General features: G+C 50.4%; 1 protein-coding gene across 1 annotated transcript; it reads right to left on the bottom strand.

The window, feature by feature from the left end:
* Nucleotides 1–2,371: 2,371 nt before the first annotated feature.
* Nucleotides 2,372–27,160, bottom strand: NEURL1B (neuralized E3 ubiquitin protein ligase 1B). Its single transcript, XM_064376520.1, has 5 exons — nt 27,031–27,160; nt 23,339–23,884; nt 10,089–10,808; nt 7,984–8,109; nt 2,372–7,599 (listed from the first exon to the last, which is right to left on the bottom strand). Exons 1-5 carry the CDS (start codon nt 27,158–27,160, stop codon nt 7,355–7,357), a joined length of 1,767 nt encoding a protein of 588 aa, XP_064232590.1. The 3' UTR covers nt 2,372–7,354.

The raw sequence follows: 27,160 nt of genomic DNA, 5'->3' as shown, positions 1-27,160 counted from the left end.
TGTATCGGTCCCACAACCTCAGAAGTGCACTGATCTGAACACGTCTGTTTAGGGGTCTGCCTTCCCCTCCAGATTGGTTGGTTCTTAAGGGTAAGGGCCAGGCGTGGGCATGTGACAGGTTCAGGGATTGAACTTTTGATCCAAGGAGTCAAAGGAGAGACAGTACTGGGACTTTTCCTGAAACTTCTTTAAAGGGTCACTAAACTGACATGAGTCACTGGAGGTTGTTCTGCTTGCCACAAAGGGCGAGCCCGCCTGAGAGTGCCCTCAGCTCAGAGGAAGGCAGAACTGAGACAGAGGCAGATGCGGGAGGACATCATGTGAATACCCAGATCTAGCTATTCCTGAAGCTAGACTGATGTATTCTGGGTGTGGTCAGTACATTCTGCCTCCTCTCCTGTTTTTTGTTTTTTGTTTTTTAAGTTGGGTTTCAGTCTCTTACAATGCATTGGGCCTGGATTAATATGACCTGTTTTTTCTTTTGCTTTCTTTCTTTTTCTTCTTTTTTTTTTAAGATGGAGTTTGACTCTTGTTGCCCAGGCTGGAGTGCAGTGGCATGATCTCGGCTTACTGCAACCTCTGCCTCCCAGGTTCAATCAATTCTCCTGCCTCACCCTCCCTAGTAACTGGGATTACAGGCGCACACTACCATGCCTGGCTAATTTTTTGTATTTTTAGTAGAGATGGGGTTTCTCCATGTTGGTCAGGCTGATCTCGAACTCCTGACCTCAGGTGATCTAACTGACTCGGCCTCCCAAAGTGCTGGGATTACAGGCCTGAGCCACTGCCCCCAGCCCTACTTTTTTTCCTTTATTCAAAAAAAAAAAATCTTGAATATCAGATAGCATCTTTGAAAATGTTACCCGGTCCAGGGGAAGGACATGGCATTGTGGGAAGGAAATCTGAAAGGGGAGAAAGGGCCCTGGTTCTGGGCTGACTCGGCCTCTCGCTAAGACTTTGGTAAGGGGTGTGAAATGTGTCTCTAGGTGGCCCACCTGGGGGACAATCCTACTTTCACGTTGGCCTCCTTGCCTGTAAAATGAGACCACTGTTGTGAAGATTCATTGTGAGAATGTGTGAGAACAGTGGTTTCTCCTGTTTGATAAGTGCTGGTTTCTCTTATTCCACTGCTTCCTAAAACTCAGTGTCACCAAGCTGGGCTGTTCTAAGCAGCCAGCAGCAGCAGGCCCGAGCAGCTCGTCCACCTTGTCCACTCCACTCCCCTACTCCCCTCTCCTGCTACCACTGCAATGGCCCACCCCAGAAATTTTGGGCCCAAAGCCTGGCCTGGAGGAAGCCCAGCCAAACTGGTCAGCCTGGCCTGGCCTCCGCGAGAAACTTACAGGCCCTTATCTCCACCATGACTAAATTTGGACCTTAAACTCACAGACAATCAGCCTGGGAATTCCTGACAAATTCCAGCAAGGGCCAGCTGTTCTCTTTGGCTTTTGCAGAGTAGGGACATCATTTTTTCCAAGTAACAAGTTTAAATGAAAAGTCATACTTGCTCATTATAGAAAATTTGGGAAATTTGGGAAATTTTCTATAATGAGCAAGTATGAGAAAAAGGCATCAATAGGGCCAGCACTCAGACACAGCCCTCACGGGCATTGCACTTTTTTTTTTTTTTTTTTTTTTTGCTGATCTTTCTAACGCATGGGTAGGTTTTTGGGCTGCTGGTTTTCTGTTGTTTTTACATCTATGAGATCAGGATGTATATGCAATTCTATATCTTGTGTTTTTTTTTTAAAACCACATTTTAACATAATTATGTTCCTGTGTTATAAACTAACAATTGTTGCTTGGTGCTGGGTGCCAGATGCTGTGCCTAACACATCATTGGTATGATCTCAATAACACTTACACTCATCCTAAAATCAGGAACTATTATTGTTCTTGCTTTGAGGATGAGGAAACTGAAGCAGAAGGAGGTTAAGTGTCTTCCGCAATGTGTTGGTGAGGCCCTGGCAGTCTGGCTTCATGCCCATGCCAGTAGCCCCATATGGATCGGTATCATGGTTTGCTCAACCTTTCCCTACACAGAGGTCTGCTGCTTTGGCCCACCCTGCTTGCATTCTTTAGGGCTCATTTCCTCTTTGGATTACGATTCCCTACTTTCAGCCCACAGAGTTCACGCAGGACAGCTATTGGGTGCAGATGAGTGCACATCCTGGGTCTGACCAATCAGAGCCCTGTATCTCCATCCTGTGACTAGTTCAGGAGCAGACATGTGATCCGAGCTGGTCCACGCAGGGACTGCTCAAAGGCAGGATGCTGGCGGCCCTGCAGGAGGCATCTTGAGAACCTGCCTGGGAATGGGGCCAGATCACAGGGCTGAGCGAGGGGAGAGGTTAGTCCTGATGCAGCATTTCAGACACTGGTTCCAGTTGCACGTAGAGTGGGTTCTGCTACTGGACTTTTCAGTTCCCTAGTTCTTTATTCCCCCAAAACCTATCTGAGTTGGGTTTCTGTCACTTGTGACCAACAGTCTTGGTGAATACACCTTGGTTGTTGGACAATTAGGGTTACTCACAGCTTTTCACCACTATAGAAAATGCTGCAATGAATATATTTACACATAGATTTCATCCTTGATTAGAACGATTTCCTTGTGATTTTCACAGAAGCGGGTTATTGGCAAAGCCCTCAAACATTGTCAGGGCTTTACAGACATTTCGCAATTTATTTCCCCAAGGCTGGCAATGATTTGGATCCTCACCTTCACTCCCCATCAGTGTATGTAAGTGGGATTTAAAAAACTGAGTTCTGAAGACTTTTTTAACAAGCCAAAGTTGTATTTTAAACAGGAAAATTATGTCAATATAAAACAGATAGAAACAGACAAAAATCAAAACACACGACACAGAAAAGCACAACACACAAGACCAGTGCAAACCCTTCCCAACCCACTCCCCCAGGTTTTAAAACCTTGATTACAGATCCCCAAGGATGAGACTGCATTGGAGAGGTCACAGTATTGAATCAGAAAAAGAAGACGTATTTGAAAAGGTCTGTACACAGGCAGTGGTGTTTGGGGTGGGGGATGTACACTTTATCACTCCAACATCAAAAACATGATGCAGAAAGGATTTCAGTGATTGTCATAGATTTCTAGAACCCTATCACGTATGCTAGCCCCCCTCCCCATCCACTTTTAAAAGTTACTTTTAAAAAGGATAAAAAGTGCACAGACACTTTCGTAAGGCACAGACAGATTGTTGCACAAGTCATTTCATTAGGGACTCGGATAAGACAGCGAGACAGTTAAATACCAAGAAATGCCAGGGGGCTGCGTGTTCCCGAGCTGCTGCCCCTGCCAGGACGGGGGCAGGGGCAAGGCCGAGCAGTGGGAGGTTATTGCCTCTTCGCCTCAACTGGATGGACTCACGGGGGCTCTCCTGGGCCTTGGTGACTGATTTCCAGGGCCTCAAAGCAGCAGTAGCCAACTTCCCCGCTGTGTCTCCCTGGCAGGACCTGACGGGGATCACCAACCCGCGGGGCCTCCGGGGGTTCTGCCTAAGGCTGTTTTGGCCGCAGCTCACTGACTGCAACGTGCCTAGCATTTCTAATGCAGAGGAGGGTCTGTGAAGTGCACAGGGGGTTCTGGTCAAGAAGGCAGCCTTTGGGCGCCAACCTCAGTGGACCCACGGCAGCAGATGGCCAAGAGAGCCCAGTGGATCCTGCCCCAAATCTCTCATTCCTCTCTCAGTGTCACCCCTGCTGGTGCACAGTCCTCACAGCACCTCACCACTATCAGGTACTCCGCAAATGTTCGCTGAGTGTCTTTGTGTGAGTATGTGGTGCTGTTTTACCAAACTCCTGAACACTCATAATCTGATTTCTGGTTCACTCGGCAAACCTTAACTGAGTACCTACTACGTGTTAGCACAGGACCAGCACCAGGGGATCAGAGAAAAGTTCACCCTGTGTCCAGAACACGGTCCATGCTGATTAGTGGGCATCAAGGGACTGGAAACCGTGCTGCTGTGAGGGGAGCAGCTCAATCCCAGGGGACTCCCCATTCTGAGAACCTGCTAGGACAAGGAGTTGGATTTGCCTTGGAAACAGCCCAGTTTTTCAGGAGGCTCCGAATGAACAGGCACAAGACCACAACTGTGGGGCGTTTTTTGGTCTCCCCTGTCTTAGCCCTGGAGCCCTGGCTGCTGTGGCCCAGAAGAGCACACGACGGGCAGTGAGCCTGGGACATCTGAGGGCTGGGTCACATGAGGGGGAGCTCAGGGGGCTGGGGCCCTGCTTGAGGGGGTGGTGATCGTGGGGCCCAGGAAGGGACCCCGAGGGACAAGGCCCTGGGTCCTTCCCCAAAGTTGCCGCCTGTGGACACCCCTGCATAACAAGAGAGGGCCCTTGGGTTGGAGCCCAGATCTCACAGAGCTCAGCTCTGCTGGGAGAAGGTGGGCAGTGAGCAGATGAGCCTGGAAGGGAGGCTGCTTCTCCTCCCAGGGTGTGGGCAGCAGAGGGTCCCTGGCTGGGGCTGGACCCCTCCACACAGGCACCAATGCCCGGACTCTTTCCAAATGAGTTTCAAGAGAGAAAACTCACTGTCTCGAGCTTCCTGGGACTCAGGGCCGGGCATTGGGAGTGTGGGATGTGGCACCAGACACTCCTGGATTTGAATCCCAGCCCTGTCACCTCCCGTTGTGTGATCATGAGGTCACTTCACTCACAGGACCTCAGTTTCCTTACCTGCCAAGTGGGATAATCCCAGCTTCCATAGATAATAAGTAGCAGTTTTTTTTTTTTTTCACACTTGAACATCTGTGATTGGAGGAACTGTATAGTTGTAGCATCTTACAGTTAAGATTGGCAGCGTTTTTTTCTTATGGTTCATAAAACAGCGTGTTTTATGAGGACAGTGTCTTAGATGTGACTTGTTATGGCAATAAGACCTGCCTCACAGGATTCACACGTGAAGGCGCCTGTCTAGCCCAGTGCCAAGGCACACTGTAGGTGCAAAATAAAAAATAGTGGCTCTTTTTCCTCTTTCTCCTGTCCCCTTCTCAAGACAGAACATAGTGGGAATGTGTGCATCTCCTCTGTAGCACTGAATAATGCTTAGAGCATCAGGAAACCAGGAAACGTCTGGTTTTTAGAAGATAAACACCCCCTTACCTCCTCTTGGAAACAGGGAGGCTATTTATAGCGGCTGCAGAGCAGGTTCAACGGGCCACTGACTCCCTTCCTCCCAGGTCACAGGTCACCAGGAGATGCCTGGTCCACCCCTGGGTCCAGGCCTCAGTCACTGGTTTCCCAGTGGAGGCTGGACATGACCCGGCTGGAACCCAAGCGGTCAGCCAGGAAGGGCAGGAGAGTGGAGCTGCTTTCTCCCAGGCCACTGAGACACCACAGCTTGTGGCTGGGTCTCAGGGGACGGTTGCCTGGAGCATCACAGGACTGGGGTGAGGAGTCCTCCCATGCAGGGCCTGTGCATGGCCCTGCCCACACCCAGCACCTGCGGGAAACCAAATTCAGCCGGGCACCTAAGGCTGCCTGGATTGTCAAACTCTTATCTTGGCAAAGACTGTGGTTCCAAAAGCTGCTCAAAAGATTCTGCTGCAAAATTAAAATGTGGGCATTTCCCTCAAGTTTTCTAGGGAAAAGTAAATAATCAAGCGTTCTTGATGGGGCAAGAGAGTGGGGGCCTTAAGTTGGAATCAGGTCAGACAACCGTGACTGCTCCCAGCTAGAGGAGGAACAGGAGGCCCCAAACTGCCAGCATCACATGGGCACCAGCTGGTCTAGGGGACTTGATCTAATGAGGGCCTGGCCAAGCTTTGCTCTGGGCACCCAGATATCCAGCAAGTGTTTGTTATATGAATACATAAACTCCCCTGTCTCCTATCCCTCCCTCCCTCCTTCAGCAGGATATGAACAGATTAGGAATTGTAATACAAATGATACTTGCTTTTTGCAAGGCGTCTCAGGCTTTTTAGAATGTTGTGCTGGTCCTCCCAAGAACTCTTGGAGTTGTCAGGTTCTAGACTTCTAATTGGGAAATGAAAAATAGACAGGCCAAGGGACTTCCCTAATGGTACAGCACAGAAGAAGGCAGAAGTGGAGCCCAGAACTGGGAGCAGGAAGGGAGGGACAGGCCTGGGACAGCCCATCAGCCCAGGTGTGATCTGGGAGTCTGCAGACATGGGAAGGGGTGAGGGAGTGGGGCAGGGGTGAGGGGGTGGAGCAGGGCCAGGGTCCTAGAAATACCAGCAGGTAGGTCTGGGAAGCGGAAGAATCCCAGTGCCAGCATTTTTTAGTTACTGTCTCAATCATTAGTTAACACACTTATCAGTGAACACTTTAGTAAACAGCGGAGGAAGATAAACTGAGAATCAGAACAAAGACCAGTTATAAAGCCCTGGTTCCTCCTACTGCCAGCAGGTCCCCTGGGAATGCCACCGCAGGAAGGTGGAGAGCTGTCTGCATTCCAGCTCCAGGTGGGTCACCTACCTCTAGGATTCTTTCTCTCCCACAGAAGAACAGAACCTGCTGCTGGTCTTCCCCTTGGAGATGGGGAGGGGCATTACAGAGACGGAGACAAGGTGTGATGGTGTATTGTTAGACCATCTGGGGGTGAAGGGGTGAAAAGATGACCCAGCCCAGAGGGCTTGGCCTCAGTGCCCATCACACCCAGCTCTAAGACCCAGTAAGAAATGAAGAAGTGAATGTTCTGCTCTCTACCCACCTTCCCCTCAAGGAGTTGCCGCTTTGGAGCTGTAAACAATGAGTTATTTCTGCTTCCCCTTAGAGAATCTGAGCATCTCTCTTCCACACCACCCCAGGGAGTTCTGTTAGGGTCAGGCTTCATACATTCAAAACCAGCTTATGTCCCATCCCCAGAAAGTGAACAACTTCTAGTCAGGCTAACCTCAGGGCTCCAGATTGCACATTTCATGGTATTCAGTAACCTCCAGGAGCCACGATCCCTGGTAAAATCGCTATGCATTCATTCTTTCTCTCTCTCTCACACACACATTCTCTCTGTTCTCCCTCCCTCCCCTCCCCCTCTCTCACACTCAACCCAACCCCAGCAAGAAGCATTGCACAGACAGAGGACGCTGTTTCCCAGTTGAAAGGTCACCAAGGGACAGGGTGATCTGCCAGGCAGTTCCTGAGCTTGCTCTTGGGACGGCCTTTTGGAGGCAAAGCACTTTGGAGCCAGAAGCAACCCCTGCCTGGGCTCAGGCCCCGGGGGCAGCGTTCCACGACTGTCACACCTTGCCCACTACTGGAGAGACGGCCGCTGCCCTTGGACTCCCTGGCAGCCATGTGGTTGCCCAGCCCAGGGGGGCTTCAGAAAGGTGACCTTGCTCTGGCCAAGGCCTGTGGGCAGGTTAGGCTATGGCCGGTAGATCTTAATGACGTCCTTGATGGGCCGCCGGCAGATGGGGCAGCAGGCCCGGGCCTGCCGCTTGAGCCTCAGGCCGCAGCTGTGGCACAGGCACATGTGTCCACACGTGTAGATGACCGTGTCCACCTCACCATCGAAGCACACTGTGCACTCGCCATTCTTGATGCCTGCCGGCTCCGGTGGGGAGAATGCGGGGGACACCGGGGGGCTCAGTGGGGAGCTGGGGGCCGTCACTGCCGAAAGGGAGAATAAGACATACGTTAATGATGTCTCTCTGTGGTGGGCTCTGTTGGGGCAACCCCGAGAATGCAGGGCTTCTTGGTGGGACTGGTGGGAGAACACTTTTGGGAGATGCTAATTTTAGTTTACCTTCTGGGTTTTGCATCTTTTTTTACTCTTCTACTTCCAAGCACCAAGATAAAACACCACTGTGGTCACCCTTTGGAATGCCCTATCCAGACACTTCTCCTCCCTCTAGCTGAGCATACAGCTGAGGGAAGGAGAGGATACAGGGGAAATGTGGCCACCCTGCTCAGCCCCTGGAAGGCCATTGGCACAGCCACAGGAGCCAGGCCAGCTGCCAGCCCCTGCCCCTGCCAGGGTTTGCATTTCCTTACCCAGGGATGACTCAGACGCTGAGGAGGACTGGTTGACACTGAAGGTCATATCTGAATCACTATCGTCCTGGGAGCCGCTGAGGGACCCTGATGGAGTCGTGGTCGCAGGACTGGACTGCAGGGTACCTGAGACCCAAAGAGATTCCATCAGGGGCAGTGGGAGGTCGGACCTGCCCTGCTAGGCCGTGGTTCTTCACTGTTTGCACCTTAGCTTCCCTGTCTGTCTAATGAGAGGTACCGGTTCTGCTGAGGGCTGAAGAGCTCATCTAAGTGTGGTGCCTCTGTTCTTTGTCTACCCAGCCTGTATTCTCATTTATTTCAGAAACAGCCCTGGGATGGTCTTTTGGGATACTCATGTGCCCTCCCTCATTGGATAAGGGCGAGGTCAATAGGAACTTCCACTCCCTGGTCTCAATGGTGGTAGTTTAGGAAAGGGCATATAACCCACGCAAGGCCCCTGAGACCCAATTCTGCAACTTTTACTGGAACTACTAGGAAAGAAGGAACTCATTCTATTCATTGGGAGGGAAACCTGGAGCTGGAAGAGCCAACCTGTGGCAAAGGCCTGCCTGAGAGGCAAGCAGAGCTTTGAGATGGAAAGAGAGGTGGGATCCTGATGACATCCTTCCAGTACTTAGATCCAGCTGTTCCTGAACTCACCCAATATACTCCCAGACATTTCCTTTTTGGCTTAGGGCACTTTGAGTGGGGTTTTGCCACTTGCAAGAAAATCCCTGACTACTAGTGCTCAATATGGATGAGTGTTCTTCCTCAAGCTTCCTGTTGGTTCAGATAATAACAGCTCATTTCTTAGGATGAAGAGATGCCTCTTCCCTTGCCCTACCTGAGGATGAATGAACAGGTAATGGGCACTTCATCTCGGGCTGAAATGATGACTATGTCTGATGGTTCCTCAAAAACACCAAACAACTTCCCCCTCCCCAAAAAACACGCTGACCAAATAACTGTCACTGCCACCCAGCTCCCCCTCTGCCCTCATTAAGACAACAGCAGGTGCTGTTGTTAACTATGACCACTGATTAAACCCAGGGCTGGGTCAGGCCCTGCTCAAGATACCATGATTTCATCCTCATGACAACCTCATGAAGCAGGTACCACTCTTTCTACACAAAGGCTCAGAGGAATCTGTGACTTGTCCAACATTCTCAAAGCTGACCAACGATGTGACCCTGAGACAGTCATTTAATCTCTCTGTGCTTCATTTTCTTATCTGTAGGTGGTGGATAATGACACTGATTTCATAGGTTCATCGGGAGGATAAAATTCAATAAGGTAACATATGAGACGTTGACTGGTTCTTATCGCTTAGACTCTACTTTTTGAGCCATGAAATTGAAGCCAGGCTTTCTGGGAAGCCTTCTCTGAACATCTTCACTCCACCAAGGTGGGAGAGGAGCCCCCGGCTGTAGCAAATGTTACACTGTGCAGCGCTCCATTAGGGTGTCTGTGAACTCCTAACCGGGATGGTGTATGTCCTGTCCTCTGCTTGCCCTATCCTGGTGCCCAGGGCCCGGCTCACAGCTGGTGGCTGCTCTCTGCCTACTTGGCATGAATGAAGGCAAAAATTATCTCAAAATAGGATGGTTCAAGCCTCCATTCGTGGACGATACCATTCTTATTTCCTCTTTCATGTGTAGTCGATTTTATTTTTTCCCTACACTTACTGTGCATTACATGTTAAAAAACACCCTAATATAACAATCGTAACAACGGAGCTAAAAATCGCACCGACCATTTACCGAGGGTATACAGCCTGCCAAACCCCGAGACCAGCCAGTTACCTATCTAGGTCGGTGGTTTAAAAAATATGGTCTAGAGAGCCGCAACGTCAACATCCCCCGGCACTTGTCGGAAATGCACGTTCTCGAGGCGCACCCTGGACCCACTGAATCGGGAACTTTGGGTGGAGCCCGGCAATTTTGGACGGGGTGGATCGTGCAGAGCGCTCAAAGTCGAGAACCGCCGGGCTGGCCTTGAGGGGTGCGGCGTCTAGCGAGCGGGGCGGGGCGGGGCGGGGCGGGGCGGGGCTGGGGAGGGACGGGACGGGGGGGCGGGGCCTCGCAAACGCGGGGCCCTTGACTTACCGAGGAGACGCAGCTGGCCCGCGACGCCGCCGCGCACGGCGAAGAAGGCCCAGAGCGCCTGCGTGGTGTCGACACACAGCAGCCGGCCGCGCGGACGCCCATTGACGCCCAGGAGCACGTCGCCGCCGGGCCGCAGCGTGAAGCTGAGCGCGTCGCCGCCGCTCGGCACAGGCCCGGCGCGCGCCACCACCCAGTACTCCTTGCGGTCGAGCAGCGCGTCTGGATCGGCGGGAAGCTCGTTGGGCCGCAGCCCGCCCGGGTCGCACGACGTGATGCCGAAGGCCAGCGCTCCGGGCGCCGCCAGCCCCGGGCGGCCCACCTCCACGAAGAGGCTCTCGCCGGGCCGCAGCGGGCGCTCGGAGAAGACTAGCGTGCGGCCGCCATCGGGCCGCGGCGCGCAGGCGATTTTGCGATCGGCCGAGAGGCTCACGTCGGGCCCGCGTGTCGCGTGGAAGCGCAGGTCGGCCTCCAGCAGCGCCGGCGACGACGCAGGCCGCGGGCGCTCACGGGGCCCGCACGGGATGGCGGCAGCCGCGGCGTCGGCGGGTGGTGGGCCGGAGGCGCGGCCCAGGGCCAGGTGGCCCAGCTTGGCCACCACCTGGTTGTTCTCGAGCTCATTGTTGTCGAAGTTGGCCGCGTCGTGGCTGCTGGGTGGCAAGCAGGCGCTGAAGCGGGCCTGGCTGAGGCGCGCGGGCGTCAGCGTGTCGGCGAAGGCGCTCTCTGCGAGGACACAGGGAGGAACGCGGCGGGGCGGGGCGGTGTGTGAGGCTGGGCGCGAGCCCCTCCCCACCCGCTGCCCCCTGCAGGCCTCGGCGACCGACCCGCCCTAGAGCAGCCCCATCCCACCCTGGCTCCAAACTCTCCTGTTGCCCATCTGTGTTATTTAGTGAGCCACAGGTGCACAGAATTGCCTTAAGCACAATCTTTGGTTTTCTTGACAGGCTCTTAGCTTTGGGACGGGCAGATAAGGTCCTTTTCCTCCTGCCTCCTTCCTTCTCTTCTTCCATCCCTCCTTTCCTCCCCACCCTTTCCCCTCTTCTTCCCTTTGTTCTTCTCCCTCTTTCCAAGGTTTCCATATTTTGATCATTAAAAGGGCATCCAAAAATTGTTTATTGTCCGTCTCCCCAACTAGAACATAAGCTCCAATGAAAAGAGCAAACCTGTGCTCGTGGCCTTATCATGCAACAGTCACTTCTAAGCTTTCACACGCTATCTCGTTTAACTTACACAAGTACCCTGTGTGGCATGTGCCGGTACTACCTGCCATTGAGCTTACATGGAAACTGAGGCACAGAGGGGTTGGGGAACATGACCAAGGGCACACGGCTACTAAGTGACCAAGCCACGAGTTGAACCCATGACTTGAACCCAGGCTGTTTGGCTCTAGAGTCTGGCCTCTTCAACACATGCTGCCTCTGAAAGAAGGGAGGACCTGGACCTGTCCTCACTGCTGTGTTCACAGCACAAGAGCACAGTGCCTGGCCCTGGACAGGTGTTGAAGCATTGAAGGAAAAAAGGCTACAGGAGATTGATTCAGTTGATAAAACAAAATGAAGAGAAATTTTTTTTTGAGACGGAGTTTCGCTCTTGTCACCCAGGCTGGAGTGCAATGGTGCAATGTCAGCTCACTGCAACCTCCACCTCCTGGTTCAAGCGATTCTCCTGCCTCAGCCTCCCAAGTAGTGGGATTACAGGCACCCACCACCACGCCCGGCTAATTTTTGTATTTTTAGTAGAGACAGAGTATCTCGAACTCCTAATCAAGTGATCTGCCCACCTCGGCCTCCGAAAGTGCTGGGGTTACAGGTGTGAGCCACCTCGCCTGGCTGAAGGGAAAGTTCTTTAAAAGTTACAGTTATGAAAATATTTTAAGTAATATTTAGTAATTTGAAAAAATGTTCTTCATATGCTATAGCTAGATAAAAAAGCAAAAATAGTCTTTATCATTTGGGTAATACAGTTCTTCATATTTTAATAGATTACCTGTTTATTTTCTGCCTCCCTACCTGGAATATGAGTCTGGAGGGCAGGGTCTGTGTCTGTCTGGTTACCACCAGGTTCTCAGGGCTTGGCAAATGGCCTTCACTATTATTAGTTTATTGGATGAATGAATGAACGACTAAGGTCTCTAGAAGAGACTGCTATGCTAAATAACAACAGGAAAGAGTCATTAAAATATTTTGAAGGTTTTTTTTTTTTAGTGATACAAACATTCTTGTTTACCATAATAAAATAAGTGTTTCTTAGACTTTTTAAACAGACCACCTTGAGCCAAGATTTTATTAAATGTCACCATTCTATGGTATCTTAAAAAATATTTCCTCTTTAGTTTTCCAAATATGAAACGATGTCATAAGAATGCACATGTTTTTGCAAACTGTATGCCCCAGGCCCCAGTGGGTCCAAATGTACTTCCTCAGATACCTTTCACTTAAACTGGATTTATAGCACTTGGGAAACCAGTAGATCGGCTGTAGGACCTGAATTCTGGCCTGGCCACAATGGGCTAAAGCTTGCTCTTGTATTGAAGTGGTTTGGTCTCTCTTGATGCCTCTGAGGTGGCCCTCCTCAAGGTCTTAACAAAAGGTGTCAGCTACTTGTTTGGTCTCTGTGTGCTTCTGAGTGTGTGTGCTCTGCCTTAGCGAGGATGCTTCCCATAGCCTGTGGGAAGAAGTGGGGTTTCAATTTGTTTTTTTAAAAAAGTATGTATGTGTGCATTTGTCTATGTCTGTCTGTATCAATTTATGTGCATAGGAAATCAAGTGCTGATGAGAAGTAAGAAAATGTTAATAGTAATTATCTCGGGGTGAGATTATGAAGGACTTTAGATTTTTCTGATTATCTAGTTTTCCTACAGTAAACTTGTACGCTACTGATATGGTTTGGATTTGTGTCTCCACCCAAATCTCATGTCAAATTGTAAGCCCCAGTGTTGGAGGAGGGGCCTGGTGGGAGGTGATTGGATCATAGGGGTGGACCTCCCCCTTGCTGTTCTCTTGATAGTAAGTTCTCACGAGATCTGGTGAAAAGTGTGTAGCACCTCCCCCTTTGCAATCTTCCTTCCTCTCTGGCCAGGTAAGCTGTGCCTGCTTCCCCTTCACCTTCTGCCATGATTGTAAGTTTCCTAAGGCTTCCCCAGCCATTGCTTCTTATACAGCCTGAGGAGCCATAAGGCAATGAAACCTCTTTACAGATTACCCAGTCTAAAGTAGTTCTTTATAGCAATGCGAGAATAGACTAATAGAGCTATAAATTTTTATCAGAAAAAAATGTTTAAAAATTGAGTTTTCAATTAATATTTAATAATGGGAAAATACCTGTAACATTAAATGAACAAAAGGATTCAAAACTGAACACATGGTTTGATTCTACTTTTGTGGAAAATGTGCGTGTAGGATGCATAGGAAGAATATAGAAATAAAATGTGAGAGTGGTTATCTCTGGGTAGAAATTTGCTTCTTATAGTTTTCTAGTTTTCTCTTTTTCTCTAATGAACATAAGTTGATATTTATAATCAGAAAAAAGGCATATAAATAAAGGTAGACTAAAACAAGCACTTTTTGAAAAGGCATTTTAGACAAGTACTGTTTCTGGAAGTCTCAGTGCAATGCACTTTTCCTAGGCTCCCTGCCCCACCCACAGTTGCCTGTCCCTAAAGGCGCTAGCCTCACTCCCCCTGCTCCTGCCAACACACTCTGCCTCTGCTACCACCCCTAATGCTCCTCCTCCTGCCCCCAAGTGGCTCCACACAGGAGACCATGACCTCTGGAGACAGGCATACTTATGTTCAAGTCCTGGCTTTGGCTCTTCCTGGCTATGTGACCTTAGGTATGCCATTTTACCTCCCAGAGCCTCAGCTCCCTCAGCATAACATAGAGTGATAGTGGTAAACTCCCCCATATTATGGAAATTACTTTTATGAAGAGTAATACAGAGCATGGCACTAAGTGCTGAAAACATTAATTACGGTCACAAAAATGTATAGAGCACTTGTGGGTCCAGCACTGTTGTGTGCTGGGTGAACAGAGGTGAACACACAGGCATGGTTCCTGTGCTTATGGAGCTCCTGTTCCAGTGGGAGAGAGAGGCTCTCTGAAGCCATCTTACAGAAAACTGTGCCGAGTGCCACCAAGAGCCGCTGTCCTATGTGGGGGTGTGTCAGTGGGGGAATTCTGAGGCTCTAAGAGGTCACACAGCCGGGGAGTGACAAAGCTGGGATTCTATGAGAGTGTAGAAAGGGGGACTAAGCGGGCCAGAAAAGACCTCCCTGACTGATCAACCGGCTGCAACCTGCAGACAAGGGAGTGGTGGCTGGGCAGGTTCTCCAGGCACAGAGAACGGGACACGTGAGGGCTCCGAGGTGCTGGAGGCTTGGTGTGTCTGCAGGCTGGGCTACAGTGAATGTGACATTGTGCTGGGTGCCTGGCACATGGCAGCCCCTCAGAAGAGGTTGCATGGCCTCACTTATTCTCTGTTCAAGGAGTTTTGTCCCTCTTGGGCATGGGCCCTGACTGAGACAGGCCCAAGACAGCACAGTGCTGGCCTAGGCCAGACACTTCACAATCCATTGCTTAAAGGGGCATTTCTTCTAAGGAGAACCAGTTGGCTACAGGCAGAAATCCAGCAACATTTAGAGGCACCGAGGGAGCGTGCTGAGACTGCCCAGCTTTTACCCGTGGCTGAAACAAGTATGTACATAACCATGTTCTCGAGAACCTACTAGATGCCGCTCCATACACTGATGGTCCCCTTCAGTCCTCACCACTACACTGTGTGGCTCTGTAAAAATGGCACATTGCACAGTGGGAGAACACTGAGGCTCTGAGAGGTGGAGTGAGTTACTGAGGGACACATAACCTGGGGGTGACAGATGGGATTCCAGCCCAGACTGTGACTCCAGAGCCAGGCCCCTGGCTAGCAATACTGCCTCCCAGTGCTGCTGTTCATTTGACTCAGAGCTGTCCAGCAGTGGGACTCACACTTGGGCCGAAGTTGGAGTTTCAGTCTCCATGGGCCTAATGTCCCTGCCTCCCCGCCATGAATACCCACTGAGCACCAACATACAGCAGCAGTCCCCAGGCAGGTACGAGGAGACTGGGATAGGCCCCTGGCCTCCCACTCTCCCTGAGTCGCTTCTAGGGCCTAGCTCTTCCCTTTCTCCACGGCCACCCTCCCCCTGACCCCCGTTTTCTCTCTTAGGTCCAGTATATCTGGGCTGGACTGGAAGTAAAGCAGAACGTATGTCTCAAGAGAAACCATCTTTGTGTAGACATGAAAATGAAGACGGGGACAACAGGAGACAAAGGAACCCATCCATCAGTCACCACCACTCTGTCTCTGCAGGACTGACTTGGGTCGTGTACTAGAGGCAGAAATGACAGGACTTGCTGACAGAATGGATCCAAGGCAAGGAAAAGAGGAATCAAAGATGACACCCGGGTTACTGGCCAACCAAGTGGGTGGAGCCACGTACTGCCAGTGGGGCTGGCTGGGGAGCAGGGGTGAGGGATTCGAGAGTTGAGTCTGAGCATTTTCAGTGTGGGATGCCCCTCAGATGCAGGAGAGGCTGGATAGGTGGTGGGAGGCCTGGGGTTCAGGGGAGGCGTCAGGGCTGGGGAGATGGGTTTGGGAGCAAACAGCCTAGATGTCAAGCCCAATGATGGGCTCAGATCACGTGGAGAAAGAGGACAGATAGACAGAAACAGCCTTGCTTTATGACTGTTGAATGCTACAGTTGTTTTTAGATGCCTTCCTATATCCATGTTGCATTACACAATTTAAGAAAGTAAAAATGAAAGAGTGAGTCCAGGATAGAACCCTGGGGCTCTCAACATATGGAGGACAGGCAGGGCGCGGGGCAGCCAGGAAAGCAGGAGCAATAGCGGGAGCTCGGGAAGGCCCGGGAGCCACAAGCAGCAACATTCAAGCAGTGGGCCGGAAGCGAGAGGCCCAGTAGTGGGCCCAGTAGTAGGCTCAGGGTCTGACGGGCTGAAGGTCAGTGATGGGTGGGGACCCATGCCTCAGGGCACAGCTGAAGAGGAAAAGGAGAGGGTGGTATAGCCAGCACTTGAGAAAAACTTAACTCTGTGGGAAAGAGAGCAGGGAGATGGGACTGTGGCTGGTGAAGGGCTGATCGAGGATGTTTTAAAAAGATGGACACCACTGGGGCTCTTCTGTGTGCTCAGGGGGATGATTCAGTGGAGGCGGAGGAAGTGGACAAATGACAGGAATCATGTCCGTGAGCAGGCAGGAGGGGACAGGAGCAGAGCTCCTTATCCATGGCCACAGGGGGCAGGCCAAGGAGGTTGGCACCAAGGGAGAGGGATTGGGGTTCTAGGAGAGAAGATGGCAAACATTGGTCTGGGTGTGCGGGGGCAGGACCCGGGTCTGTGGGCCACTGACCTCGTGCTTTTCCAGATGCCATTCTGCCAACTGGAGAAGGCTGAACTGCAGAGACAGGCCTTGGTTGGACCCTGGCCAGACCTGGCTGTGACCTGTTTCCCCACTTTGCAAGTGGAGACCCACACCCCATCTCAGCGGCCTGTGGGAAGATTAAAGAGGGCAGAAGAGTGGGATCACGATGTGCCCAGCTCTGTGCCTGTGCAGAACAGGCCTTCAGGAGCCCTTGGTAGGACAGGCTGGTGGCCACACAGTGGTGGTCTCATTCCAGACTGGGAAAGAAAAAGCCTTCAGGACACCCTGCCATGCAAATGATTTGTGTTGGGGTGAGGTGATGGGTGCTGGCCTGGTCTGTTTGGAAAAAGAACATTAACTGCAAAGCTAATGACTCCGCATGGCTCCCACTGGGGCTCTCCCTGAAGCCAGGAGCGGCGGCATTCCTCCCCACCTCATGTGTGCTCATAGGCCCCTCACTGAGGCAGCCCCTGGGTCCACACCTCCCTCCCCCACCAGGGCCACTGACTAGCTGGGAGACCTTGGGCAAGTCCCTGCCCTTCTCTGAGCCTCAGTTTCCTCTCCTGCAGCCTGGAATGGTGTGCTAAGACCTCTGAACCCTGCATTTAGCTCCATAAATTCAAGTCTTTATCAAACACTTTGTTTAGAACAATAATCAACAAACTCTGACTTTAGGACCACCAACAGTATGTAACCTTGGCCAAGTTCTCCATCCACCTGGAGTCTGCAAATGAGTTTCCTGCCTCACAGGATTCTTTTAAGGAACAGAAGACATGAGCCACGTCAAGCTCTCAGCATTGTGCCTGGCACAGAGTAGGTGCCTAGTAACTATCGTTAACAAGGGGTCTCAGCGCTTCCAAGTTGGGTAAAGGACTCCTTTCCAAGGTCATGCAGGGCTGTTGTTTCTGGCTGCCTGGCATCCACTCCCCTTCTCCCGTAACTTTTCTCTGGAGAGAATTGCCCCACCCCCACCTCCCATTGCCTCAGGAGTGGGGAGGGGGGCCTTAATCTGGCCAATCACTTCATCCCATCCCCCTGGCCATGGAGATGGGTTCAGAGACAGGCGTGTGACCCAGGCCAGATCCATTAGGCTACATCTAGAGAGGCTGGGTGACCTTCTGGGAAAGCAGCTCTTCTGTTGGATTTGTGAAGGGGACACAAGACTGGACATGCTGGTGGCCTTTCCTCCACCCCAAAGGGACAGTCCAGCAGAGGATGAGGCCACCAAAGAAGATGGCAAAATAAGAAATGAAAACAGACAGGTATTCCAGGTGCCGTTCTTTGGGACCTTCCATCGAGCCAGGCTTAAAGCAACCACTCCTAGGAATTTTTGGCCACATGAGACATTAATGCCTCCTTTTTTTTTTTTTCCTTAAGTGAGATTGAACTGAGTTTCTGTCCGTTGCAACCAAAGATTTCTGATAATATGGTCTGCTATGCCATGGCCCTTGACTGGCATTGCTTGTTCAATCTGACCAGCTTTCCATCACTGGGCAGAGGAAGGACGGCAGGGCTGACACCACCCTGGAGCTGCCTGGGAAGAGGGGCAGGACTTCCTCAAAACAGCACGGGCCCTGAGCTCAAGGACCTCCAGAAAGAGCTTCCACAGAAAAGAGACATAATAAGTTGAGTATCCCCGATCTGAAAATCTGAAATGTGAAATGCTACAAGCTCTGAAGCTTTTTGAGCACAAAACATGAAAAAACACTAACTCTAGAATCACCAACAGTGATTTTTGGATATCATATTAGGGATGCCAAAATGGCAAGTGTAATACAAATATTCCAAAATCCAAAAACGTCTAAAATCTGAAGTGCTTCTGGTCATAAGAATTTCTCTTTTTTTTTTTTTTTTTTTTTTTTTTTTAGCATTTCTAATAGCGGATACTCCACCTGTAATAAATGCTTCCTGGAGCCAGGGAGAGGAGAGGGAAAAAGTGCATGGCCTGGCAGAAGCTTCCTCTCCTGGCTCCAGGAACTGTCAAATTCAGTGGAAAGTAATTTTCCTGGGCTCAGTCCCTTCTCTTCGGCCCTGAGGAGCATCTCAAGAAATCTAAGCCTCTCAGAATAGACCCACTCCAGGATCCAGCAAGCCCATCCTGATCTGTACCCCAGAGACCATTCAACAAGCAGTCATAGAGCAGCTCTCTGAGACAATGCACCCTACAATATTGTCTGCGTGTGTGGCTTGGGGAACTGGTAGTAACCCAGGTGTCCATCAGTGGGCAAGGGCCATGAGGGAGCAAAGAACCAGACAGGCATACAGCAGTGCAGATAGATCCAAGAAAAGGGTGAGCGGAAAAAGAAAAACAGGATAAGATCCTTAGCACAATACCATCCACATATACATATAAAACAAATTACTCATTTTTAAAAGATGCATTCGTGGGATTACTAATCAGAGTAGTGTCTATCTGAGCAGAGGAAGGCATAAAAAGGAGTGGGCATTGGGGATGAAGCGAAAAAGAGCAAGAGACGGTGTGCATGGTCCAACGATTCCATCCCCTCGACAGTAGAATCTGAAGAACTCAACTTGACACCCAAGGTTCCCAAGTGGGGAGGGAGGAAGGGAGGGCGAGTATAGTATACACCTATGCAAAGGGGATCATGAGCACAACCCTGGCAGTACCTGGGGGCCCTTAAGAAAGCCTAACCTGGGTGCCACCCCCCAAGGTTCTGATTTAATTGGTCTGGTGCAGCCTGGGAAGTGGGATTGTCATAGCTCCCCGGGTGAGCACGATGTGAACTAAATACTGTCGCAGTGGTCTTGCAGTCCTGGCTCTGCCACTGACAGTCTTGGTGGTTCTAGGCTAGTCACTCTCCTCGGAACCCTGAATTTTGTGTCTAGAAAGGCACCCCAGGGTCTGGCCCCGTAGATGCAGCACTCTCTGTGGCAGTTGGACTCTGTGCAGGAGGATACTGGGCTGGGCTCACAGTTCCACCAGGCAAAAATATGTGAGAACTATGAACCTTTTTTATTTCTGAGACTTTGGCTCAAGATCTAGGGCAAATAAAACACACCTAAGCCCCACAAGAGAGGGTGGATGCTACTTAGACAAGGATTGCCAGATGAAATGCAAACTGCTCAGTTACCTGTTTTTATTTTATTTTGTTTTATTTATTTATTTTGAGATGAAGTTTTGCTCTGTTGCCCAGACTGAAGTATAATGGTGTGATCTCGGCTCACTGCAACCTCAGCCTCCCAGGTTCAATTGATTCTCCTGCCTCAGCCTCCTGAATAACAGAGCTTACAGGTGCCCACCACCACACCTGGCTAATTTTTGTATTTTTATTAGATGCAGGGTTTCACCATGTTGGCCAGGCTAGTCTTGAACTCCTGACCTCAGGTGATCTGCTTGCCTCAGCCTCCCAAAGTGCTGGAATTACAGGTGTGAGCCACTGTGCTGGCCACATTTGAATTTCTGATAAACACATTTTTCTTTTTTGCATAAGTATGTCCCAGATACTGCATGGGACACGCTCGTACTAAAAATTTTTCCTAATTAGCCAGGCATGAGCTTGTGGTCCTGGCTACTCAGGAGGCTGAGGCAGGAGGATTTCTTAGGCCCAGGAGATTGAGGCTTCAGTGAGCTGTGTTCACGCCACTGCACTCCAGCCTGAGCAACAAGAGTGAAACCCTGTGTCAGAAAAAATTTTTTTCCTTGTTTATCTGAAATTCAAAAGTAACTGGGTGTCCTATATTTTTATTTGCTTGATTGGACAGCCCTATCCCAGGTGCCTCTTTTGTTCACTGGTTTTCAGGCTTTATCCAGTGGGACCTGACTATGGTGAGGGAGGAATGAAGGAGTCTCAGGGGGTTTCAATTCTAGAATTTACAACTGAGAAGCTCTAAAGGAACCATGTCAGCCCCTTGTTCCTCGTGATGGAAAGTTGTTCAGAGTGTTCAGGATAGCACAGAAACTGGCTGTCTCTTTATGTATCCATTGGGTACCTTGGACACCACCTCCAGGAAGCCAAATTCTCCCAGGTATTGGGAGATTTCGGGTGGGATTTTTGATGTTCTTGTGGTGTCATATCCTGTCCTGAAAACAGCAGGGTATTTGTTGCCTGTACTTAAACCATACAAAATCATGACTGCTTAGCTTCTTATTTTTAGTTTAACATTTTTCTGATTATAAATCGTTGTTATCTTGGAAAGGAAAAAAAGTCACTCATAATCCCTTTACCCAGATGTAACCAATGACAACTTGCTTTTCCTCTGGGAAGAAAAATAAACATTCATTGAGCCTCAATCACGTGTCAGAAACTTCCCCTCCATTATCTCATAGAACCTTCAGAGGACAATATCCGTATTGCTCTTTCTGACTGTAAAAGCAATACAAGCTCTTTACACATATGCGTTTTTAAAAGGTGACTCAGAGATACAAGGAAATAAAATTCACCCAAGATCTCATCGCGCAAGGATGAAATTCCTTCTAATGCCATTTCCCCTTTTATATATGTTTGTGTTCCCTGCAGATCATATGAGGCAGAGAAAAAAAAAGGACCGAATAATTTTGTGATCACTGTCCTGTGGCACCTGTGCCGGGCACTTTCCATCAGTGAGCACACCTCAGGGGCGACCTGCAGATAAGGGAAGCTGAGGCTTATGTCTGCCATGCCACACCGACGTTCCAGCAGGCTCTACCTCTCCCTAGAATGTTGTCAGAGTTCAATAAGGGTTTGCTGAATAAGTAAATGGAGTTGGGGGAGAGTTCATGTGTCCTCACAGATTTATGCAGTCTCATTAAGTCATCAAAGGCTGCCTCCAATTTGTATTTTTTAAAAATCTGAATCCACTTGAGCTGATTATGGAGTGGCTGTGATTTCTGGGCTGTTACTCAGAGACATGGAGTGCAAATGAGCAGGTAAATGAGGTGAGATTGCTTCCCTGGATAGGAACAAAGAGCTCCAAAAAAGATGATGGGAAATCTAGGAGGTTTTAGAAACCTGCATCTCCTGGAGGTGAAATACCAAAGCCTTTCATGGAAAAGAGCATGAGGCGACACAATTAAAATGCCCAAGTAAGGTTTCCAGCTTGGAGGGTGGGTAGCTCTTCACAGTCTGGTCTAAGCCTGGAATTTGGACATGTGCTCCGGCTCACTTACAAATGGGCAGAGCTTCTTATTTCTTAGCTGTGATTTCTTGAGTGCCTTCTCTGTGTCAGGAACTGTGCTGCATCCCTTTCACACATCATCTCATGTAACCTTGCCAACAATCCCATGAGGTGGGTGCTATCATGAGCCCATTTTGCAGATGAAAAAAGAAATGAGGCACAGAAAGTTTCAGTCACCTGGCCAAGGCCACACAGCTGGCATGTGGAGAGTCAGTTCTAGAACAGAGGTCTCTGTGATCCAGCACCCTGCTCTTGACCACTCAGAAGTTCCACTGCCTCCCTACTTCTGTGGGTTGGGGCATAGCTTGGATGCATGAATCTTTCCTCCTTGCCCAATGGTGGGGTGATGAAGGGGATGGGGCAGAGGAGCAAGAAGCCCAGGTTACGGTTTTTCCCACAAGATGCAGGGCTGAAAAACCAGCAACAGCCCAAACCTTCAGATATACAAACTCTGGTAATCCAGCTCATGGGATACTACTTAGCAATAAAAAGGAACAAACTACTGATACAGCAACAATGTGGATGAATCTGAAAAATATGATGCTGAGATAAGCCAGATGCCAATGCATAAATACTGTGCGATTCCACTCACTTGAAGCTCAAAAACAGGCAAAACTAGCCTATGGTGAAAAATCAGAACAGTGGCTACCTCTGGAGAAGAGAAGGCTTGACTCAGAAGGGTCAACTCTGGGGTTATGGACAGGTGTATCAATCTGTCAACACCTGCGAACCTTTAGGTCCATGCATTTCAGTGCGTGTAAGCTACACCAAGAGCTGTGTCCAGACTCCCTAACAAACCTGTTGTCCTTTTACTCCCCTAGAGATCGAGGCTGGGCTGGTTGCAGTGCAATCTGTACGTTCAAGAGCTAAGGTCTCAGAAAGCAGATGAGTGGTTGCCCAGGCTGGAGCGAGGGGAGAATAGGAAGTGGCTGCTTAATGGGTAGGGTTTCCCTCTGGGGTGATGGCATGTTTTAGAGCTGGAGAGAGGTGATGGTTGCCAACCATATGCCACTCAGTTGTACACTTTAAAATGGTTGCTATTCTATTATGTGAATTTTACCCCATTTTTTTTTTTTAAAAGGTCTTGAGATACAGGCAGCAAACTTCTACTCCCATGAATTGGTATCAGGATTTCAGCATTAGTGGCTGCCTCCTACGTGAGAATCAGGCTCACACCTGTCAGCCTCCCCAGCACCCCGAGCCCCTAAATGTGAGCCAGGGTTTGCCACACCTAATTCCTCTCTGCATGTCCCATGGAGGTACTCCAGGGGTGCTATGATCAGAGACTAAGTCTGACTGCTGAGTGAGTGAATGAACGACTAAATGAGCAAATGGAAGTGTGTGAATGAATGAGTGAAGTAGTGAGCAAATATTCGAATACATGTGAGAATGAGTAAATGAATGAGTGAATGAATGAATGAGCAAATAAACCAGCAAGTGAAGAAATGAGTGAGTGAATGAACCTGGGCCAGAGGATGGGTTCAAGCCATGTGAGTTCCAATCCTGTCTTTGTAGCACACGTGATTTAACCTCTCCATGCCTCAGTTTTCGCATCTGTAAAATGGGAGGGTAGGCTGTCGTGAGAAATAAATGAGTTAAAATGCATAAAGCGCTCAGCGCCACACCTGGCAAAAGGAGCCCTCCATAAGTGACTGTGGCTACTAAAGAAACACACATCCACCGCTGCCGGGTCCCCAGAGGGCGCCACGCCCGAGACCTACCCAGGAGCTGCACCTCGTCGGTGATGCCGTAGACGTCAATGAGCGCCCAGAGCGGGCCGCCCACCGCCACGCCGCAGTGGAAGAGCACCGGCTCGCCGTCGTTCACGCTGTAGAACACGCGGCCGTGGCGGTCCGCCCAGTAGGCCAGCACCGTGTCGCGCAGCGCCAGGTTTTCGGGCAGCGCCTTAGCCCAGTAGCCGGGCCGCGTGACCAGGTCGGGGCAGGCGTACTTGGGGATGTCCTGGGCGCTCATGAGCGACGGATCGTGCGCAGTGAAGCCGAAGCGCAGCGCGCCGCTCCAGCCGGGGCGCACGGCCACCAGGCGCAGCCGCACCTGCTCGTACAGCCGGATGGGCCGCTGCGTGAACGTGACGCCGTTGCAGAAGCTGTTGCGCCGCGTGGCCCGGCGCGAGTGGCCGTCCAGCCGCACGTTCTTGCCTTTGGCCTGCGCGTGGAAGCGCGGCGCCTCACCCAGGACCGGGCGCCGCTCGGGGCCGGGGCCGCAGCACGGCCGGGTGGCCAGGAGGCGCGCCGGTGGGCTCGGGTCTGCGGAAAGAGAAAGGCAGCACGGTTAGGCCCCCTCCGAACTCCCGCGGGCCCCCATCGGTCTTTATTTAACAATCATTTTCATTTGGAATACCATCTTAATTGGACTGGTTATTGATAAACTTAAGAAGGTTCCAGGCGAGACCAAAGGGAGACCGGCCCTAATCTCTTTGCCACAGCAGTCACCATACCCATTCCACAGATAAGAAAACCAAGGTTTAGTGTGTGTGTGGTGAAGCACTAGAGCTGTTTCACTGTCAGAGGGGCCAACACCAAGAGCTTGTCACGACAGCCAGCCAGGGGTCAAAAGACTTCTCCATCCTCATCAAATCCCTCTAAATCTACAAGGACCTCCGAGGGCCACCTCTGGGCTACAGAGTCCCTCCGAAGGCAACAGAGCCCTGTATTCTTGGAGTTAGTAGTGGAGGTATTGGGCTGCTTTTCTCTGTGCAAAGCATCCAAATACCTCCCCTACTTTTATTCAAAAGCTAAGACAGGTCAGGCAATAGAAACGGCCAAGGCAGCCTGAATCCCAGCTCTGGCATTTTCTGTAGCTTCTCTAGCTTGTCTTTTTGCCTGGAAAACGGGGACATGACTCCACTCACATAGCTGCTGAAACAGTGTGGATGAAGTCCCTAGAGTACTACCTGGCACAATGTGTGTGTGTAACGTCATTAATAATATGATATTATTACTGATGATATATATTACTGAGGTTCCAAAGCACATCCAAGCCAGGATTCAGGGACTTCCCCCAACCTCAGCACAGAAAATGAAAGCATTCCTTATGATGCAACGTTGGCTTTCCTGGAACGCACACCTTTGGGCTTCGTTTCTAAAGATGTTCCGCTCTGAAGGACATGGGGAATCCTTGGGTGGTCTTTGAATGGATCTGGTCACAAAGCCATGTGGCTCGATATCAGGTGGGAGTCTTCCTCTCCCCTTACCTTTCCTCCTCCCATCCTAGGGGTGGTTCCTGGGAGGCTCTGGGAGACTGGGAGGTGGCAGGGCGGGAGATTACTACATGAGTCTCTGCTGCTCTTCACAACGCAGCTGAGCACAATTTTCAAGGCAAATTCTCACAAATCACAGGCCGCCCAAGGCACACAATGAGAAGAATAGCGACCCCAGGAATGAAAGACCACTCCTCCCACAGCCAGCCACGGGGTACACTGTGCTCTGGGCACACCACAGGGTGGAGGTGGGGGGCGTTTCAGTGAATGCTGAGCTTGATGGGAGCTAGGGCTGGAGAAAATGAAGATGGAGAGGCAATGGTGGGGCAAACAAGCCGTGGCTCCCCTTTCCAGGCCCTGGGAGAAGGAAGGCCCAGTCACCGGGAGGAGAAAATCATGGCCGGAAGCTGGGAGGCCCCTCTCCACACAGAAGCCACTGGCCCACAGAAGCCAAAATATATGGAATAAAAAAGCCAAGGTTCCTCATTAGAAAGGAACTTCAAGGGCCTTAGCCATTCATTCACTTAACAAATATGAAGTGAGTGTCCAGTATGTGCCAGGTACCATGCCAGGGCCTGGGTATACAGCAATCACCAAGACAGATGAGGTTGCTGCTGTGATGGGGCTGACATTCTGGTGGGCAAAGTCAGACAATAAGAAACATTCTCTTCCTGGTGGGATGCATTACAGAGTAACTTTCAGCCAACGAGGCGGGGCAGAGAGAGGTGTTTTCTCAGGACTTTTAGGAAGGGCCTCCCTGATGAGTGACTTTGGAGCAGAGGCCTGAAGGAGGTAAGGGAATGAGCTGGGAGGGTGGTTGGGGGGAAGATCATTCCAGGTAGGAGGTACAGCAAGTGCAAAGGCCCTGAGGTGTGGCTGAGAAATGACAAGGAAGCCAGTGTAGCTAGAATGGTGTGAGCAAGGAGGGAAGTGGGTAGAAGTGAGATCACAGCTGGGGTGGGGAGTGGGGAGAGCCTATTGTTCGATTTTTCTTTAACCATTTTACTCTGAATGCAATGAGACCTTATTGAAGGTTTAGAGCAGAGACATGGTAGGAGTGCTCGGGACACTGTGTGCAAAGTGGACTGCTGGGGCGGGGGGTGGGCAAGGATGCTGGGGCCAGCAAAGCTGCTGGATTATTCCAGGGCAGAGATCATGATGGCTTCTGCTGGAGGTGGGTACCAGTAAAGGTGGTGGGAAGGGGTCAGATTCTGGAACTGTCTTGAAGGTAGTAGAAATTTGAAGGTTTTCATTCATTTTTATAGAGGAAAATAGAAACATTCAGTCTACTTGCTTTGGCCATTTCAACTATATTCAATATATAAAACAAATTGAAAAGGCCTTTTGGTTCTTCTTTTTTTTTTTTGAAACGGAGTCTTGCTCTGTTGCCCAGGCTGGAGTGCAATGTCATGATCTCAGCTCACTGCAACCTCCACCTCCTGGGCACTTCTTCTGCCTCAGCCTCCCGAGTAGCTGGGATTACAGGTGTGCACCACTGCACCCAGCTAATTTGTTGTATTTTTAGTAGAGACAAGATTTCGCTATGTTGGCCAGACTGGTCTTGATCCTGACCTCAAGTGATCTGCCCACCTCAGCTTCCCAAAGTGCTGGGATTACAGGCGTGAGCCACTGCGCCTGGCTGTGCTTTTGGTTCTATAACAGATACTTGAATGGGAAGCAGAGTGTTGGTGAGGATGGGGTAGGGAGATGCCGGTAGTAGATCCTGGAGGGCAGGGGCTTGTCTGTGCCATCTTTGGTTTCCCTGGACTCAGCAAAGTCAAAGCACACACCAGGCACTTGATAAACACCAGTTGCTGCCTGTGTCATAGTTAGAGCTTGAGCAGAACTCAGGGATTGTCTCCTCCAACAAGCCCATTTTACAGATGGGAAAACAGGCAACAGAGGGAGAGGGGTCTGCCCAAGCTCAAGGTCAGTCAGAGTCAGGGCAGAAACCCCTTTCTTGGGCTCTTCTGGCCAGGCCACCCCTGATGCATGGAGGCAGAATATGCAGGTCACTTTCTTTTTTCTTGTTATTTTTTTAAATTTTAATTTTATGTTTTATTATACTTCTGGGGTACATGTGCAGAACGTGCAGGTTTGTTACACAGGTATACATGCTCCATGTTGGTTTGCTGCATCCATCAACCCGTCATCTACATTAGGTATTTCTCCTAATGCTATTCCTCCCCTCACCCCCCACCCCACTGGAGATCACTTTCATGCAGGAAGAGGAAGGCCGGGGTGGGGGTGGCTGAGCACCACCTCCCTCGGCGTTGGGCCATGGTGAAGGCCTCCACCTTTCTACACCTCCCACCACAGTCAT

Source organism: Aotus nancymaae, unplaced genomic scaffold (assembly GCF_030222135.1).
Source record: "Aotus nancymaae isolate 86718 unplaced genomic scaffold, 86718_ANA_hifiasm-v0.15.2.pri h1tg000015l_1, whole genome shotgun sequence".
Lineage (NCBI taxonomy): Eukaryota > Metazoa > Chordata > Mammalia > Primates > Aotidae > Aotus > Aotus nancymaae.
This window is presented reverse-complemented; position numbering and strand designations above follow the sequence as displayed.